This window comes from Oryzias latipes, chromosome 1, assembly GCF_002234675.1.
Source record: "Oryzias latipes chromosome 1, ASM223467v1".
Lineage (NCBI taxonomy): Eukaryota > Metazoa > Chordata > Actinopteri > Beloniformes > Adrianichthyidae > Oryzias > Oryzias latipes.
The window spans coordinates 34444644-34461111 of NC_019859.2; the positions used below are offsets into that span (position 1 = coordinate 34444644).

Consider the following 16468-nt stretch of genomic DNA (forward strand, 5'->3'; position numbering starts at 1 on the left):
ACGCTCTGAAAAAAGGCAGACGTCGTGGTGATGTGCGGTGAAATCTGTGTTTACTTCGGCGTGTGAGAAAATGAAGCTGCAGCTGCAGAGCAGACAGATAAGCATCTTAGCCACATTAAAGCGTCTCCTGCACCCTGTCACGTTGCGTCATCATTACACTTTAATGTTTCTGGAAAGAATTAGTGTTTTCTTCCTTTTTTTTTGAAGCACCATTTAGGCTCCTGAACCATTTAAAAGTACTGGAGAAACTGCATTTAGCAATATTGAAATTTCCTCAATCATACTTTTAGAACCTTATTAGTCAAGGCAAATTCATTCTATTGCTTTTTCTTTTACTGAAAAATATTTTGTTGTGGAAATCAGACAATGCCGACTGTTCCCTTTAAGAAAGAAATATTTCTTAATTTACTAAAATAAAAGCACTATGAATTTGTTTGGGTAAAAGCAACTCATATTTGACAGTTGCAGTGCTTCACATTGTGATCATAAAATAAACAAAATTTTCCCATTTTACTAAAAGAAAGACGTATTGATATTCAGGTAGCGTTTTTTTCCAAGTCATACCCCTAAAAAATACAAATAAAAGTGTTCCGGTACAATATCAGGATACATATCGTATCGCCAGGCTCTTGGGGGTTCACCAAAATACATTGATTTTTGTTTAGGTGCACAAAGTCATTCTACATTCATGTAGCGTTGGAAGATTTGTTTTTTTTTTAACATTAATGCGTGTTTTCTGAGTCGGGCAGTCATTTTTACGACCATTTCAAAGCTACATGAACGCAGCATTTCTCTAATTTGCATTTTTCCCTGAGGGACATCAATCCATCAGTGAAATTGGCAGTAAAACAAACAAGAGTAGAACAAAAGTTACAGTTTTGAAATAAAATAAAAATCTAAAATGTTCTGTTTTAAAATATATACATGTATTCTCAATCAGAATTAAAACATATTTTTTTTCCAGATTCCATGGTATTTCTTTCTCTTATGAGATGGATTACAAAAACACCACTGATCTGCTCTTAGTTGGGCCCTTTGGTCAAATTTTAGAACCCTTTTTGGCCCACGAGTCAAAAAGTCCCCCCCCCCCTGGTTTCAACCCTGGAAAGAACACCAACAAGGGCCTGGTGCCACCATGTTCCAAACAGCAGGTTTACCTGGTCACAGACAGAAAGTCACTTTGAGACCCATTTTCCTCTTTAGGAGCCACTAGCTCAAGGTTTGCGTGTGAGATCCTGTTTTCTGTTACTCTCAGCTAGAGCCTTAAGTGTCACTTTAGCTTTGTCCCTAACATTTGTTCTTGTTTTGTTGTCCTATATTTAAGGTTCTGTTTACTCCATAAATAATTAAGGTGCTTTATGTCAACGTGTTTTGTTCCCCCACAACAAAGAAGTCCTGACACGACATCTCAGAGAAGCTGCATCTTCAACAAAGGAATTACTAAATATTCTGCTTGTAGCAACCCAACTTTTCTCTTTTTCAACACAAGACACAACCTCCTTTTGTATGAAAGTATTATAAGCCTTAGTTTTCAGAATAATAATGACTTAAATTGGCTTTAAGCTTAAAAGTTAGTTTGTACTGCCTTGGTCACAACTGTTCCTGTTTAGCAATTCTGTAGGTGAAATATGAAACCTGCACAGGTGTCCTGCAGGAAATATCAAGGTTGAAGACCGCTCAGTGAATCCGTTGAGCAAAAAAAAAAATGCACATTTTTTCTATGGGCATGCTGCAGGCGACAGGTCATAGCGGACACTTGAACAACTCGTAGGGGTAAGTAAGGGTAAAGTAGGTGAGACGCAGACAGGTGGGTCGTACGGATTATTCTCTTTTTCTTTACCCAAACCCTGTGGACTGTGCAAGGAGCCCAATACTGCTGGTCATGTGACTGGTGTGTCATCCTTGCATGCAGCCTGACAGTTTGAAATGATGAAATTAGACAATTGGGGAGAATAATCCATGTGAGCATCCAACGAGCAACTCCCCATCGTGCGGTCAGTACAGGTGCATCTTACTGACAACAACTAGAGTGTGGCACAAGGACACAACACCATCACTTTTCATAAGTACAGTAATTTCCGGACTATAAGCCGCTACTTTTTTCCTGCGCTTACAGCCCTGCGGCTTATTCAGTGACGCGGCTATTTCATGGATTTAATTGGCGGCCGCCATGTACGCACTTTCAATCTCAGTGAATGGTTTGAATTCTCTATCTAACACCAAGCTAAAGGCATTTATTTTTCAACACACCTCTAAGCAGCCAAACAGCATGGACGTTACTTCAGGTCTTAGACACTTCAGTCATGGTTCAACAAAACGAAACACACATGCCCGGCCGCATCCCAGAATCCTTTGGTGCCATTAGACCCAACGTGCATGTGATCGCCACTACAGTATGATGCAGCTTTCAAGTTAAAAGCAATCGTTAAAAGCAGCGTAAAAAAATCCACCATCACCAACGGGTTTGGAAAAGGCGGTCAGCTGCTGACGGAAAAGCTGCAATCTGCAGCTGGCTGCACGTAAATATGTGGGAATAACATCAGCCTTTATTTTGTCGGGACACGACTGGAAACACAAATCGACGATCGTTTTTACGGTTTCTAAGGACTGAGCGGAATTTTGCTTTGAAAAGCTCACAGCCTCTGTGTGAGCTGGAGACATCTTCTCCTGCTGCTCTTATAGAGCTGTGGGGCCGATGGCAGTCTGGGGGGTATTCCAGGAAGCAGGTTATGCTAGCTACCACGGTAAGTTTGAGGCTAAGGAAGTTGATAACCTCAGTTTTCGGTTCCAGAAATGGAGGTATGTTTCAGGGTATGTCAAGTTGCCATAGCAACTCATGCTCTGAACATAACCTGGTCGGGAGCAGGTTTAGTTGAAGGTTAGTTTGTTTACAGAGAGGTGAAGCAGCATGGAGTGTCCATTTGAAGATGATTTAGTGGATGAAGAAGCTCAGATAATACTTTTTCCACCGTGAGAGGGTGATAAGACCACATATGGATGTTGGAAAATTCAACTTTTTTACTTTGATCTAACTTAGTTATTTGCTTCAGTTAAGATAAATTATTTTTTTGTTAAGTCAGTTTAAAAATAACACGTAGTTATCAGACAGTTATTTTACTTTCATTCAAATTAATTCAATTAAGTAGGTGTAACTTTGGTGCTGCTGTTAGATCGGCACCGCAAGGGATTGTGGGATACCATTTCCTTAGCCAGTCTGGACGGATTTTGATTTAAGTGTGGGTTTTTGACCAAATTTTTTTAGTTGTTTAGCTGTTTTACTGTGTTTTGCCATGTTTTGCTGAGTTATTTTGTCCTCCTGTGCTTATGTCTCTGCACCATGAGTGAGAGTGAAGGAGAGGATGATGAGTTTATATAGCACCCCTACCGATCATTAGTGTAATGACAAAGACGGAGAATTCTTTAATGAATTTGAGCGCAATGTGCATTTTTTCCTCGTCCTTTTTAATGTTGTAAAAATGAGCATATCTGCCGGCTCATACTTAGACATATGAGAGATCAAGAAATATAATTAATTAAGATGGAAAAAATATTAATTGAATTGGAGTAATATGACATTTAGTTGGATAAATACATAAATTTGAGTTGTATAAACAATTATTGAGTTTTATAGACGTAAGAAATTAGGTTGATTAAATTTAACTCAATTATTTGTTACCAATAGAAGTATTTCATTTAAGGTGGCAAAATTGGATACGTTATATATAGATGTATGCGTCACAAGGAAAATGGAAATAAGATCAGAAACTTGTGGAATTACTTTGTCTGTTCTTCAACTACAAGCAGAAACTCTTTCTTTTGACGATGCAGCTGTGTTACTTTTTTGATGGACGTATAATCTTCATACGCCGTCATTAAAATCTCAGACTCCGTCTCACTAAAGTTCTCTTTGGTTCTCCACGCGTTTCCATGGTGACTCCGGAAATCGGCGATCTATTGAGAATGTCTTTATGTACCTTCCGTGCACGAGCATTAACCCAGGGTTACCAAGTCGAGCGTAATTACGCCAACTCATATCCGGTCTTCTGGAACCGACATACCCAGAGTAAGCGAGTTCAGGCGGATTTCAGCTAGAGTTCAGGCTTAAAGTCAGGCTAGTTCAAACATGCTTCCTGGAATACCCCCCTGATGGCTCCCACACGTAACAACGCATCCGCCCCTCATACACAAAACGTACAGTATTAAGTCCGATTGCTCTGCACAGACACGATTTGCTCCTTCCACCGGCGCAATGGGGACGAAGTGCTCCTCCTTGAAGCCGCCCTGGCCAGAGGTGTCGGAGTAGATAGGAAGGGGAGACAAGGAGCGGGCGGGGCGAGCGCGGAGCGCAGAGGCGTCCGCGGAGCGCAGAGGCTTCTGACTTCTGACGCACGCGCCGCACTGAGGCGCGCGTATCGCGTATCGCGCTGAGGCGCGCGCTTTTCAGTCGCACGCTTTTCAGTCGCTGCTGCTTTATTTTACCGGTGTGTTTTTTTAACCAGCCCTGTTACTCCCATAACGCTGCCGCGACACAAGCGGAAGGAGAGCTTTTCCCGTTCACCCCTCCATGCACTGCTGATACTTGCTCATTCTTAAACACTTACAACAGAATGGCGAGCCGAGCATTGGCCCCGCCTTTAGCCCCTAAGACTCATGGGAAATGGGGAATCGCGGATGTAAATTTCCTCATCATAACTGAGGGATGTAATGTTGATTATATGGTTACTGTTTGTAATTTTATGTATGATACCTAGATTGTCAATAAGTAAAAAAAAAAAAAATGAAATAAAAACACCATAACTGAGGAACTTGTGAACAGAATAGAGGTCCGTGCTGTTTGACAGATGTTAACATACTCAAATACATGAGCCTGAGGCAAAGCTGACTTCACCCACAGTGTGCTAATGAATCACACTCTCTCTGGGATTCAGGACGTGATCTGTCAGGATGACAATGTCGCTTAACACATGCGCGACTTGTACTCTGACGCGGCTTGTGTATGTTTAAAAGTAATTAAATACGTGAAAATGGGTGGGTGCGGCGTGTAATGGGTTGCGCTTTATAGTCCGGAATTTGCGGTACATGCAATTTATATTATTCTTTAAAGCATTCCACAATACATTTACCACAAGCACAACGATGCTAAGTTCCATTTTCATGAGATCCCTTAAGGTGAGCCACAGGAGAACTGCAAGACACACCTAAAAACCTGCAGCATCTTTACTGGTCTACCTTCATATGGATGCATGTTACTACGATTTAAATGTCTTGTACATATAACCCAGAAATAACATGGAGTAGATTATGGAAGCACACCACCATGATGACACTGTTTTCTCACCAACTACCCTATAATTTATCAGAGGTTGTGGAAGCAGAGTTATGTTAAGTTAAAGTAACTGATGTCTACGGTTAAAAAAATGTGGCCAATATCTTGCAGAAGTGTTTTATCCTCTTTTCTCCAAAAAACATTTCTCTACCTGTGCAGCAAACACAGGTTTTTTTTAGACGCATAGTCCTGCCATGTTCACTGTGAAGCCGGCGGTGAGTTCAGTCACCTGTCATTCAGCAGTGGCAGCACCTGCCGAATGAATTCCATTCATTGGAAAACAGTTTGCAAAAAACAAATCAAGCAATAAACATTTAGGATGTGCAAGACAACAAGTTTAGATTGCAGGTAATGAAGATATCTAGAGATTTCCAACTGAAAAGAATGTACAACATTGGATTCCACACAAAAGAAAAAGAAAAAAAACAACGGCTGCCACAGATCGCTGACAAGACAGGTGTAGTAAAAAAAAGAAAAAGCAAACTTTACTAACAGCAAAAGAGCTGCAGGAAGACAAGGTCAGCAGGAACGAACTTTTTCAAGTTGGTACATCAGCAGAAAGACTGAGGGAAGGAAAATAAGGCTTTTCACTGAGAAGACTTGCCTGCCTGCAGTGAACCATAGGAGGGGGAGTATAGTGATGTGGCTTCCATAAGCTGTATGTGGAGGAAGTTAGAATGACGCCCAAGAGAAAGCTGGACCATGACAGTTGATGGGCCTTCAAATATTCACATTAGCGCACCTGCATTTAAACTGACCAACTAGAACAACCTTTTTAATTCTCTTTTTTTAATTTAAATGGTTTTAAATCACTAATGCATTTATCTTTTCACCTTTTTAACTGATTGTTTATAGTTTATATGCATTGTTTAAACCGTTGGAAAGATTTACTTGTGAAATCCACAACATGGTTTAATTGTATCTCAGGTTGTGATTCAGGCAATGGAGACTCTTACCTGCATCAAGCTATTTTTTGGCCTCTTTCCTCCTTTTCCTCCTCCTCCTCCTCCTCCTCCTCCCCCTCCTCCAGCTCCTCCTGCTTCCCCACTGGTGTCCAACCCCCCCGCCTTGCCATCTTCATCAGTCGGTCTCCGCATCAGCATGATCCTGGGTAGGACTTTGAGGAACACCAAGTGCACCCAGCCGGGCATGGTGTGGGTCATGGGCGTGCGGTAGTGCACGTTCAGAACAAACACGGTGATGACGATGCTGAGAGTGACGAAGATCATTGTGAAGAGCAGGTACTCTCCAATGAGTGGAATCACCAGGGAAGTGGAGGGAATGGTCTCGGTGATAACGAGTAGGAACACAGTGAGGGAGAGCAGGACGGAGATACAGAGCGTGACCTTCTCTCCACAGTCAGAGGGGAGATAGAAAACCAGCACTGTGAGGAAAGAGATGAGGAGGCAGGGGATAATGAGATTGATGGTGTAGAAGAGAGGCAGGCGGCGGATGTAGAAGGAGTAGGTGATGTCCGGGTAGATCTCCTCACAGCAGTTATACTTGATGTCGTGCTTATAGCCGGGAGCATCAATGATTTCCCACTCGCCACTTTCCCAAAAGTCTTTCAGATTCACCTACAGATGAATAAAGGAGGTAAAACAGTGGAATTTGTCAAACCATTGCTTTCCAACTGAATTTTTTTTTTTTTTTATAACAGACAGATATTAGGCTTAGTGGTTTCATTTGTTACAGCTAACATGACAGATCACAGTCTGTAGGGTCTTCATCAATGAGACCCATCTGTGTGTTTCTGAAACAGATCCAGCAGTGGAGGTGAAGATTCCTGGTCATCATTGTTATGGAAATCCAAAAATGGACAGGAACTTTGATTTTACAATCATAATAAAGTAGTTGTTTTTTTTTAATTACCTGTCAAACAACCTCTCAGACACTAACCTTGGATCCAATCAGCACCAGATCAATCTTGGCTTTGTCATAGGTCCACGAGCCGAACTTCATGGAGCAGTTCTGGTAGTCAAAGGGGAAGTAGGTGATGTCCATTGGGCAGGACGATTTGAAAATGGCAGGAGGAACCCAGGTAATGGTGCCATCAAACTTCAGCAAAGCTTTGGTCTTATCTTCCACCAGAAAGTCCCCAACGGCGCTGAATATGAATGAGGCAGGAAAAAAAAGGTTTTTCAAAATATGCATGAGAGTATGATACAGAACTGATTCCAAATGTAAAAAAAGGGTTTTAAGTTCATGAAGTGAAAGAATGGAGGCAACAGACCAGGAGAATTAACCATGATTGTCAAAAACCCCAAACCATCAAGCAAAAGAAAGAAACAGATGAGCCGAGCATTTCTCTTCATGTATTCTCCCACATAATACTGGATATAAACACCGACTTTAAGTAAATTTAACAAACTACATGTTTAGTAAGGAGGGGGGCATGTTGAGGATCAAGGAACTTTGTATGTCATACCAATATACGTTTACATGTTTATGGTACAAAATGTGTTTTCCAGGTTTCGGGTAATGGCTACAGAAATAAAATAAGGATAGAATATATATATTTCTCGTACAAGAAACTACATTTCATGCAGTACATGAAATAGTGTCACAAACAAAAATTTAAAAATTCAAATAAAAAACATGAGCAGCCAAAATTGCCCCATGGATTTTAAAGGCCCTATGACACAGCCACTATAAATATTTTGCGCATTTTCCACGAATGAAACTTTGGTCTTTCATGATACATGTGTGATTTGCGTAAATTTGTGAGATACGTGATGTGTTAAACGTGTTTCTTGCGTTCATCATTCGATGTGCGCAGATGCCCGTTTGAGGTTTTCGGCAGACAGGTCTTTACATGAATTCAGTTTTGAGCTATTCAAAATATTTGGTCGGTTAAGGGGAGGTGTTCCGGGCATATCCCAGTGGGGGGAGGCCTCGGGGAAGACCCAGGACACACTGGAGAGAGAAGATTGAGGCCAAAGGCCAGCTGCCTCTCCATCTGCAGCAGAGCTCAGTCTGTGGCCAGCTAGCTGAAATTCTTGCAGGGGAAACGTATCTTGACACAACACCGGGATCCGGCGGAGCTACTGCAGGCAGGCAACTTGTCCAGGCTGTGTGCATGTCCCTAAACTGCTGTTATTTGTGCTCCAATGTTGTCTTTTCTGTGTTCTTGTCATGATTCATGAAAATCACATGTGGAGCAGAGGAGACAGCATTGTTCCAAATAACCATAAATCCTCCTTATAAAAAGTGCTGCAGAGTTTGGTGAGGTGTTTTTCTTTGCTTCTTAAAGCCTCAGATGAATCAGAGGCTTCCTCACAGGAGGAGGTGGGTTCAGGCCTCCTCTAATGGGCTCAAGGACAGGAGACAAAAAGCAGACGAGCACTGCAGCTGATTTATTTTTTACACAAGCAAATTATGATGCAATTTTTAGCTATTTGTGAGGACATAAACACCATGAGAAGGCAAAAAAATGTCAAGAAAATATGAACTTTGTTTAAGATAACGTACATAAGCTGTGTTTCCATTGACTATGAAATTGCATGAATTGGATAATGGCGAATTGATATAAAATGTGCCTAATGGAAACACGAAAATTTCGGAAAAACTCATCGAAAAAAAGGTTTTTGGCTCCGAGGAGGTGGTTTTTGAGGCATATTGCAATTGATATATTTCTCGAAACTGCAATGGAACCACTTTTTTCAAATTAAATGAGTCGTGACCAACAACTGGATGGCGATGCGCTTCTTGGTCAAAACTGGCGACCTTGGGCGCTGCACAGTGGCGCCATCAAAGTGGAAACGCAGCTACTAACAACCGGAAAGATAGAATACTATGACAATTACTTTGATCACCTGCCAGCTGAATGCTCTGAAAACAACAATAAATACAACAGAGAAGCTGAAACCGTTGGACATCATTGATGTTGAGCTTCTTACTTGTTGTAGAGAACAATGTCAGGTCTCCAAATCTTATTTGAAGGGACTCTAATGAATTCGATTCCATCGAACTCTGCTGGTGTCCAGCGCAGCTTGTAGTCGTTCCAAATCTGAGGAGTAGAGTTCAACAGTTTGATTATTGGTTTTCACCTACTAAATGGAGTTTATTTTTAATTGTAAAGACACCTCAATATATCTGAGACAACCAAATTACAAAGTCAAATCCAGATTATAGGACTTTGTGTGTAAACAGCCTCTGATTCGGTTCATGTGTGGCTCTCTTAACAGATCTGGAGGTCACATTTTATTGTTTTACCTTTTTAATGGCATTTATGATGAATTTATTCGTTAGCCGAGTGGATTAATTCCAGGATGCAACTGGGGAGATATTAATTAACCAGTTCATGCGACACTGTTTTTTTCATTTCTCTCTCCAGGGAGTTGACATTAGAAATGGCTGACTGATTCCTGATAGATTCAGGTGCTGATTATTGTCTAAGTGGCTTCAGCAGAGAAGAACATGCTGCCACTGAGATCTGCAGCTGAAACTAAACTGTGTTTATGGTAAATAATCAGAGATTTAAGCTTCACTGTTGTGCATCTCTGGTTATGGTTTTGAAAATAGAAACTCCTGCTGACATAACTTGACTGAGCAAAAACGTTCACGAGTGACTGACTGTCATCATGATGCTCTCAGTTGATGCAGTCGTGTTTCAGGTGCAGAGAGGTCTGATGTGTCTGAATTTCTCCAGAGCAGCCCATTTTTAAAGCCTAGGTGAGGAAAAATAGACTCTTCCTATACAAAAAAGTGTCACTAAAGAAAGTCTTTCAGCCAATTTCATGAATGGAACCATGTAGAAGGAACCAAAATGACCAAAACGACCTGAGAACAAGAATATGATTAAATAATGTGAAAACATTAAAAAAGGAAACGATGAACCCAAAGGTGGCAAACCAAGAACCGAGAACCTGACTATGATGCTATGAAAGAGTACAGATTCTGAAAACACAACAGAGTTCAGTACAGCTAAGGTCTAATGCTATGGTCACAAATACAACTGCCACCGGGCAATGGGGAGGAATCGGCAGAATCTTTAGGATTAGCTGCCACCGCCCAGTTTTTTGAAAGTCGATGGTGTGGTCACGAACATAGACGGCAGCCATTGGGCGGCAATCAGTCAGGCGGGGATGATGCCATTATAAAATCAGATAACACTTGGGCGGCCACAGGGTGGTGGCAGCCGGATCACCTGTGCAGTAACTCTGATTGGCCGTCCATGCCAAGTTTCACCTGCTGCCAGTCGGGGTTCTATAAAAAACTGGCCATTCTGCACTACGGATCATTTGCAAATCAGACTTTAAGCACACATTACAATCATGAAAATTTACGAATGTACACATTTTTTGACAACTTGCCTCCCAAGAAACCCAGCAAGGCAAAAGCACCAGCGGCCAAAACGAAGGTCCAAGTGGTCCAACCACAACACAAGTCTTCCTTTGATAACAAGAATCAATGCCGTCTCCTTATTTACAGTATATGCAGAACCTAAGGGGGCCAGGAACAGCCCTGGTCGAATGCCCGCGCTGCGACAGAGCGATTTTTAACAATCGGACGATGGAAGTGGGACGGCAGCATAATGGCGGTCTGTGAAAAAAATCGTACATTAGCTGTTAAATTTGAACTTTTTCCTAAAACCTTAGTAGGTGACGCGCTGTGTTTAAGACTGCAAATGCCACCTCCTGATTGAAAATGCCGCCGCGCTGCCACCTGCTGAATTTGCTGAAAAGCTTGCATTTAGGTTGCCATGCTGTGGCCTTTTGGGATATGTGACAGTAATCTAAGTTACAGAAGAAAAAACTACTGCAGGTGATGGAAAATGAGAACTGGCGTGGCAATTACAACCAAACACAAATATTAAAAAACACACTAAACTAAGGAAAGCATGACAGCAATCCTTCATTTTAACTTTGAGTTACTGTAAAAAGTGGGGAAATTCCGGTAAAAGGAGAGTAAAGAAAAGGTCATATATTTTACAAAAGAGCATCCATCCATCTACTTTATCCAGTTCAGAGTCATGGGATTGCTGGAATCTACCCAGCTACTATTGGGCAAAGCTGGGGTACAACCTGCACAAACCAGCAGTCCATCACAAGGCCTGAACCCCAACAAATTTAAATCAAGTGTAAACCAATAGCTGGGTGGATGGTCTCCAACGTCCCTCTGAGCCAGAAACAGGAACTACTGGGTTTAGAAAATGAATAGATGTTTTAGGATATTTTATCCAACAAAGAAAGATTTAAGTGGTAAAAAATAAGAGTGTTGTCATAGAACTCCATTCTGTGATGGAGTTCGACTAAAAATACACATTTTTGAACGAGGCTATTTTTAAACGTCACATCACAGAATTAACTCATTTAGAAACCAATTGCATTGAGGCTATAAAGCAAATCCCCTGCAGTTGAACGCCAGGAGGGTCTGCAATAAATGCTATCAGGGCTTTCATTGTAAACACATAGCGCTGGCTCTGATCCAGACAGTGGAAAAAAGCTGATGCTGAGGCTCTGTTCGTGTTAGGAGCCCAGACAGGACCGGTTCCGGAGAATCACAGCCATTCTTAAACCTAAAAGAACGACCAAAGCTCGTTTTCACACATCACATGTGCCGATTTCCAGAAAACCTGAACTACAGTGGCCCTGGAGGACAAATCACATCAACAAACTTCTCACTGCAAAAACCTATTAAAGATCACAATGACAATAAATAAAGCAAAAACAAGATACAATTTTAGAAAACAAGACGAGATGGCAGAAACCAAAACACTAAAAAAAATAACAAAAAACCAGAGTAATTCCTGGAAATTAAAATGGAATGAAAAAAATGACACAAAATGAGAAAATGGAAAAATTAGGTATTATGGGATGTTACTGATTGGATGATAAGGTTTGAGTTTTGAATTGAACTTTTGCAGTGGGCGTGGCCAGAAGCTAAAAGAAACATCTGCTGTCCGAAGATATCGCCACAAGTTCCTGTTGAAAAGGCAAGCTAACCTCATCATCCAATCAGTGATCTCCTCTAATATCTACCTTTTTCAGCATTTTATCTTTATTTACTTTAAACATTAATTTTTGAAAATTGCCTTTGTTTTGCGGAAGTGTGTTGGGGACGTGCATTCATGTTGTGTTTTGGAGGAAGGAGAAGGATAAAAGAAGATTGTTTCCCCCAGAATAAATGCTATGTACTCTTTATTAACCCGCTCTGGAGAATCTGAGGGTCCGAACGGGGAACTGAACCCCGATGGAGGATCCGCCTTCGGTCTCCCGCGCTTCTGACCACGGTCGGAAAGGGGGGAAAAAAGTAATCGCAGGAAAGGTTCAACACCACGCTCGGCCATTTTGCTGGAAATCTTTTCAAAAACCGCCCGATTGCGATAAGAACCCTGGAGTTTGGCGTGAATAGAGCTGTCACCCCAAATATGAATCAAATCAAATTGGTGACCTGGCTTCCCTTCCACTGACTGGCCTCAGCAGCATCGTCCGCCATGGTTGATGTTTATGTTCTCGTTCCCGCCTACTTCAATGCAGAATTATGACGTTTGTAGCGTATCGATGACGTACGGGTCGGATACATATGGCCTGGCCGTTCAGACGGAGGTCACATGTCAAAAGATCGGCTACGTATCGGATTCAGGACCACATCTATGTACAAAATGTTTTATCCTATAAAAATGTAATGGGTGCGGCTTATAATCAGGTGCGGTCTATAGTCCGTAAATTACGATGTGTATATATATGTATATATATATATATATATATATATATATATATATATATATATATATATATATATATATATGTGTATATATATATATATATATATATATATATATATATATATATATATATATATATATATATATATTTATATATATATCCTGGCAGCTCAGGAACAAGCCCTGAGCACCAGAGCGATAGAGGCTCAGATCTACCACACCAGACAAGACCCAAGGTGTAGGCTGTGCAAAGAGGCCCCTGAAACAATCCAGCACCTAACTGCAGGATGTAAGATGCTGGCAGGTAAAGCATACATGGAGCGCCACAATGAAGTGGCTGGAATAATGTACAGGAACATGTGTGCAGAATATGAACTGGAAACCCCAAGGTCAAAATGGGAATGTAGAGAATGAGAGGGCAAAGATCCTGTGGGACTTCCAGATCCAGACTGATAGGACGGTAATGGAGAACCAACCAGACATTGTAGTGGTGGATAAAGAACAGAGGAAAGCCATTGTGGTGGATGTGGCAGTGCCAAGCGATGGGAACATCAGGAAGAAGGAACATGAGAAACTGGAGAAATACCAGGGACTCAGAGAAGAACTGGAGAAAGCCTGGAAAGTGAAGGTGACAGTGGTGCCTGTGGTAATTGGAGCACTCGGGGCAGTAACCCCCAAGCTGGAGGAGTGGCTACAACAGATACCTGGAAAGACCTCAGACCTCTCAGTCCAGAAAAGCGCAGTGCTAGGAACAGCTAAGATACTGCGCAGGACCCTCAAGCTCCCAGGTCTCTGGTAGAGCACCCGAGCTTGGAGGAGAAACCACCCGCGGAGGGTGAGAGGGGCGTTTTTTCGTTTTTCTTTCATCATATAATTTTATAATTTGTTGATGTGATTTGCCCTTCAGGGCCACCATACTAATGCCAGAATTTATTGTATTGTATTTGATGTGAAAATTAGGTGGAATCCTGGATTTAATGGTGTGTTCCAAATTAGCGAGATACAGCGTGAAGTGTTTAATAACAACATTACCAGCTGATTCAGTTCTACTTCTGACATGAATCATCAACCTCTGTCAGTAAACAGTGTTTGCTCTGTGCATCTGTGCACGTGGATACTCACATGTCTGAGCCATAAGTTTGTTTCCATGATTTGATTCACCTCATCCTGCAGAAGAGCCAAAGAGGAAGCATGTTAGCGGGTTCATGAGGCTACTCTTCATGCAGCACCTGAACCATCTCCACTTCATACCCAATGTGGTTTTCTACAAGATAATAGAAAATCCTGCTGGGAGAAAAGGAATCCACTTTCAAAAGAGATGGAATTCATTCTCTGAACTTTGCCCTCTGGAGCTCACTCTCAGAAAAGGTGGATAGTGTGTTTAATAATAGATGAAGCTTCACACTTTACCAATTCTCTGCAATAAGCGTTGATTCTCACAATTCTGTAGCATCGAGGCCAAAAAAAGTAGAAAAAAACACAAAAACATGGCTGAACTGCAGGCACACATGAGATCTTGCTTGCCTTAAATCTTACCTTCTTAGGAATCTACACTTTATAAGGATTTCCAATCAAATTGGGATTTCCTCACACAACAACAGAAACTCTTCTACAGGAGAATTTTTCCTCAGCACTAACACATTACACACATGGCAGCATGACAACTAAATACAACGACCCTAAAATAAGCTGATTATTTGAAGACTGGAGTCTCCTTTTTTTCACAGCAGGAACAAAGCTGAGTCTTCAGACTGACTGCTGTTTTTTTTATTTTAGAAATGTCACTTTAAACAGAAACTTGAGGTAAACAGAAATACATTTACCTATTTATTTTTACATTATCGAAACATTGGTTTTAATCTTGATTCAACAAAAAGATACAAGCTTCCCTTTTGAACCCCCCTTTAGCAATTATTTTACTTTCATAGTTATATTTCACATTTCACTCAAAGAACAGTTATATTTGTAATCAACATTTTCACAATGGAACTTTTTTTCAAATTCAGGTTTTTTGCCGTAGGAGGTAGGAAATCAGTGGAACGTGCTTGTGGGACAGCTGCACCTTTCAGGGCTGCATCAAAGACGGCGAGCAGTACTTTTACCGACCTTTGAAGTTAGAACACAGAATGTGTACAGGTGAGCGAAGGTTTAGGTGTCAAACTCACCACTTTAACCAGCTGTGAGATGGACACTTCAAACTCCACAGTGACGGGATCAGAGACGTTCTCCACGGGTCTGATGAACTGGTTGTAGCGTCGGAAGAGCTTCCTGAAAAGCCGGTCCTCTGCTTTGGACGAGAAGCAGTCTGAATGTAAAGGTGAGGAAGAGGAGGGAGAAACAAACAACAGGCTTTAAAACTGAGAATCAGAAATCCTTACTTTATATGGCACATTTCATATGTACCTCTTCAATTTGTAGGTTAAGAAAAAAAAGTTTCTTTATTTTGACAAAATCTTTCTTTGTCTTTTGGCAGAAAAATATAAAATGCAGAGAAAAGACGCAGCAGACAGAATGAGGCCAGAAAAGGAGGAAGACAAGAGAGAAAAAACCCCAAACAAGAATAATTTATACAAACTAGAAATGTACACTTGTCACTAACTGACTTGAATTTTCAGTTTGGTGTTTTTAAAATGTTCTTGTGGCGTTTTCTAGTAATGTTGGGAAGGGGTGTGAGGGGGCTGTAGGGTAACAGGGGAAAGTGGAAACAGATGAGTGACCGGAAGTGGGAGGCTTGCTCAGCGCCAACAGTAACATCCACAACTTCTAATGAACTAATGAATGAATTTCTAATGAACTCCTGCCGCTCTCCAGAAACGACAAGATTTTTACATTTTTGGCTCAAAACCACAGACGATATTTGATAGACCAGTGGGAGCACTTTGAAAATAGATCAGAAGGTGATAGAAGTGGGACTTTATTCGATAAAGTGTAAGAATTCCCCAATGGTCCTGAAGAAGGGGGCCTAGGGAGGCTGCCCCCAACAACCTGGGAGGATCATACCCGGTACTACCCCCCCCTCGCCCAAACACACACACACACCACAAGCCAGGAAACACTTCTCAAGGCCACTCCTGTAAACCCCCCTGTGTGCTTGCCCAGAATGACCCCCAAGGCTGGTCACTGAATCCAGAGCCCCTTCTGCCCCCCACACGTTCTGCCTTTCAGCCCTCATTAGCCCGACGTCTCCCTACAGCTTCCAGAGAGGTGCAGCAGCTCATCACAGCTTCATGTCTGACTGATTTAGTTTGGTTTGTTTCCCACATGGTCTGTCCGACCCCCTGATATCCTCTTCTGTTTTGGTTCTGTGCAGATATACACAGCATCATCTTAACATCTAGACGCCTGTGAAGTTAAACTTGACTGTTCAGGTGAAGAACTGAAGGGAAAAAGATTGTACTTTGATGACAATAAAAAAATAAAAAAGCTTTAGTTTGTTTTTTATAGGATTCTGGTGAGAAGAGCTGCAAAACTGA

General features: G+C 41.5%; 1 protein-coding gene across 1 annotated transcript in view; it reads right to left on the reverse strand.

The window, feature by feature from the left end:
• Positions 1-16468, reverse strand: part of LOC101168601 (neuronal acetylcholine receptor subunit alpha-3-like) — a 32163-nt gene that overhangs the window by 8398 nt on the left and 7297 nt on the right. The window contains exons 2-6 of the mRNA XM_011480526.3: positions 15161-15300; positions 14118-14162; positions 9226-9335; positions 7226-7433; positions 6283-6903 (exon numbers count right to left, since the gene is read on the reverse strand). Of these exons, the coding sequence (XP_011478828.1) occupies positions 6283-6903; positions 7226-7433; positions 9226-9335; positions 14118-14162; positions 15161-15300 (1124 nt within the window). The remainder of the gene's footprint in view (positions 1-6282; positions 6904-7225; positions 7434-9225; positions 9336-14117; positions 14163-15160; positions 15301-16468) is intronic.